General features: G+C 42.2%; 1 protein-coding gene across 1 annotated transcript; it reads right to left on the reverse strand.

The window, feature by feature from the left end:
- Positions 1 to 822: 822 nt before the first annotated feature.
- On the reverse strand, positions 823 to 2870 carry LOC109542774 (endocuticle structural glycoprotein SgAbd-8). Its single transcript, XM_019912146.2, has 4 exons — positions 2859 to 2870; positions 1445 to 1638; positions 1114 to 1387; positions 823 to 1055 (listed from the first exon to the last, which is right to left on the reverse strand). The coding sequence occupies exons 1-4, from the start codon at positions 2868 to 2870 to the stop codon at positions 963 to 965; spliced, it is 573 nt and encodes a 190-aa protein (XP_019767705.2). The 3' UTR covers positions 823 to 962.
- Between the last annotated feature and the right edge of the window lie 673 nt (positions 2871 to 3543).

Below are 3543 nucleotides of genomic sequence, written 5' to 3' on the forward strand. Positions count from 1 at the left end.
AAACGAATTCTCTGGCTCGAATGGTTCTTGAGAAACTTCGAATAAAGGCCATTTAGTTATCTCTGGAATGATGTAAAAACGAGCGTTCTTGCTCACTTTGCTTCCGGGAAACATGCAAAACGGGACGGAAAACATAAAATTTTGCAATAATCGTGCGCCACCCTTGCACAAAACGACGATAATTTTTCTAATCTCGCTTTGGGCGGCACCAGCCTAAAAATTTCTAACTCGAAACTGCGAGCAGGTTGGAACTTGAAGCTTGCACACCCTGTAGAGGACACATGTTTCTCCAAATGCTGAAACGTTTATTGAAATCGGAATAAAACCTGAATTTTGCTCGCCCTGTAAGCTCAAGTGTATAAATGAGGTTTTCACTTTACTGCACGCTGTTGATTAAAAATTCGCAGCTTTCCATTGAGGCAATCTGGCAACTTGAAAACTTCAAACCTTACATAAAACACTTCACTCTCCTAATGTGGAACTTTTTGTTCGAATAGCGGAAAAATTTGATTTTTGCCCTCATTGTAAGCGGTGGTGTTCAAGTGGGTAATTGTTCTAAAGAAAGCCCTCTTCTTTAAAAAGCTCTAACTTCCCATCCAGAGCAGACAGCAACTGAACATTTGCATGCCTTATAGAAAACAAATGACTCTWCAAATACTGAAAGTTTCATTTCAATCGCACTRAAACCTGATTTTTACGCGCTTTGTAATCGAAGGTGAAACTTTTTCCTCTGACCTGCACCCTCCCGGTTAAAAATACGTAACTGGAGGAGACACTTRTCTCTCCCAAAGCGARAAACTTGYCGCAAATGAAACAGCAACAAAAAGCTAACATACTATATTCCATACACACAAATCGCCCAATTTTGAAATTTTCTACATCAGTCTGCCTGTTAATGGTAAGGTACCTCAAGGCCCAATCAGGTACACATGAACAGGAAAAAGTCCTAAATTCCACCAACACTACTGCTTGTATTGGCCGCTGTAATCCTGCTCGATCTGGTTGGCGTTCCTCTGGCTCTCTGGGTGCTCCTTTGCCTCTCTTTCGTCAGCCTCCTGCAGGAAAAGCTTGATTTAGCTCTGCTCGATGAAGCAGAGAGCAAGTTTTTTGTACCTGTTGGGCTTTGATTCCTGCATAGATCAAATCCAGCCCCTTCTGGACTTCGGGGCTTACGGGTGGAGGAGTGGGCAGATGGTCGCCCGACGCATGGAAGCCCCTTTCGTCTGCCACATAGTTTACTGTGATAATTTGCCCATCCGGAGCAGTATAGGTGTAGGAACCTTGTTGCACTTGGGCGTTAATCACTCCTCCCTCCTGGTCCGGATCAGGGCCCAGTTCCTTCAAGAAACCCTCCTCTTGAGCCAGGATGTTGTTGCCAGTTTCCCATCTGTGTGACATTCAAATGTTGCCATTTCCCGCAGCTTTATCAGTTCCAGCTACTTACAAAGCCTTATAAGAACCATCATTGCCCTGCTCTTTGTCGAACCTGATGATGGGAATTGGTGTGGTCACCTCTCGCTGTCTGGGCTGAGTTTCTTGTGCAGCTGCTGTTTGCTGCTGATCTTCATACTGTTCGCTTTGGAAACCCTGCGGTCTTTTCTGAGCGACTACCACGCTGAGGGTGATGGTGAGGAGAATCTACAAAACAATCAAAATTCATAGTTCATTTGATGCTAATTTTTCAGATATTCTTGCATCCTGGCGCAAAACACCACTTCTTTTGTGATCCATACATGTCACTATTTTCCATTATGCAAGATAATAATAATCAATGGAATAATGATAATGACAATACCTGAAATAATAAAGCCAAGGTGCAAAAACAACAAAATAAACAGGAGACACTTTGTTGATATGATCTGCTACGTCACAATCGGGATAGGCAACCGACGATACGGGTTCGGCGTTTTTGGCGGAAAATATCTGATTTGAATTTATATTCGCTTTAAAATCATTTTGAAGACTTTTTTGCAAAAAAATTATATCAACATTAAAAAAAGTGAGTCAAAGAAAGAATTCCCACTGGCTTTAAGGTTGAAACCACTCTAAAACGTGCATTAATCATTACTCCAACGCGGAAACCAGTCCATAATATTCCTCAGGTTTTATTGCTAATAAGCTGATGCATCTTGCAGACTTACGTAAGCGCCATCGAGTTGTGCAAGCAATTTCGCAACATAATCGATAGGCGGTTTCAGTATTTGCAAAACACCCACAGGCGACGCGAAGAAATTGAGGGTTTTAATATCAGATCGACATCAAGAAGCGCCATTATATAACGCAAATTTGCCAGCAAAACGATCATCCTTGAAACCTGTCCAGGCACTTTCTTCTTCTGTAAGCGCCAAGGATTCTTCGGGCGCTGTTTCTTCATTCAATGTTCGAAAGGTCAGCTCAGTAATCAGATTATGCATAATCGGAATTGCATATTYATKTCCTACCTAGAAGATCTTCCYCTTAAATGGCAACTATTCATAGCATGTGTTGCAAYTATTTACTGGGCGATTCAACAAGGGCTGCTTCTCCTCAGCYAAAATTGTCTTATTTTCCTTAGACTAACTAATTGCTGAATGGAGRAAGCCTCATCAATTGAAATCTGTTTAACCTGATTTGTGTATAAGCAAGATTTTTTACATAATACTCGGTAAATTGGGAAGAAAGCGAGTGTTTTGSTGCTGGAACTAATGGTGTTTTGGCAAAAAAATCTCAGTGCACCTGGAGKTTCGCCATTGTTATAAACAGACACTAAAATAGTGTTTTAGTGAGTCCCAGAATTTTCAAAAAATTTCCATTGCCTATTTAAAATGGAAYAATCAAACCGGACCGTGAAAGTGAAAATAKTCTTTTCGTMCACTTACCARCACTTTCATGATGACCGRGAGAKGAAGAAAGGCCACACACAGATCACTCGCGCGTAGCAGATCGGAGCACAGTGTCGGACATCTGCGGGCCATGGCTTTTATACGGCCCCCCCGAAGTCCATCGAAAAATTGTAACATCTTTCAAATATCAACCGATCATCGGTTTATGCAACAGCCCATGGAATTTTCACCGATCAGAAATCTGATGGGTTCGTTTCGCCATACAGTGTGGCCCAGAGTCCTTTGGACGCAGTCTGCTTGGACTTCTTCAACGTTGAAGATGTAGAAGAATGTCGTGAGGATGCTTGTCCATGCCCTTAGGTAGATGAACCAAGTGTAAGTGTTAGGGACATGGACGTTGCTATTGAAGAAGAAAAATAGGTGAATAACTCAATGTGACCATCTCCACTATTTAACATGGTCGAATATCAGTCAAAGACTTTAAAGAGCTACTAACGAGCACATAAAAGTCTTCGAGTTACCATCCCTTACCATGAAGAAATCTGAAAAAATCAAGGATATTAAATCGGGCGATCGTGCCGGCCAAGTTCTACTATAGTTTCCCTGTTGAGCCCAAGGGGGGGAGGTCATGGGGGTCATGACAAGCAAGCCCCCCCCCATTCAATTCTCTATCCAACGATGCCAAAACGAATTCTCTGGCTCGAATGGTTCTTGAGAAACT

Source organism: Dendroctonus ponderosae, unplaced genomic scaffold, assembly GCF_020466585.1.
Source record: "Dendroctonus ponderosae isolate FM_Combo_2020 unplaced genomic scaffold, Dpon_F_20191213v2 Dpon_F_20191213_11, whole genome shotgun sequence".
In the NCBI taxonomy this organism is placed as follows: domain Eukaryota; kingdom Metazoa; phylum Arthropoda; class Insecta; order Coleoptera; family Curculionidae; genus Dendroctonus; species Dendroctonus ponderosae.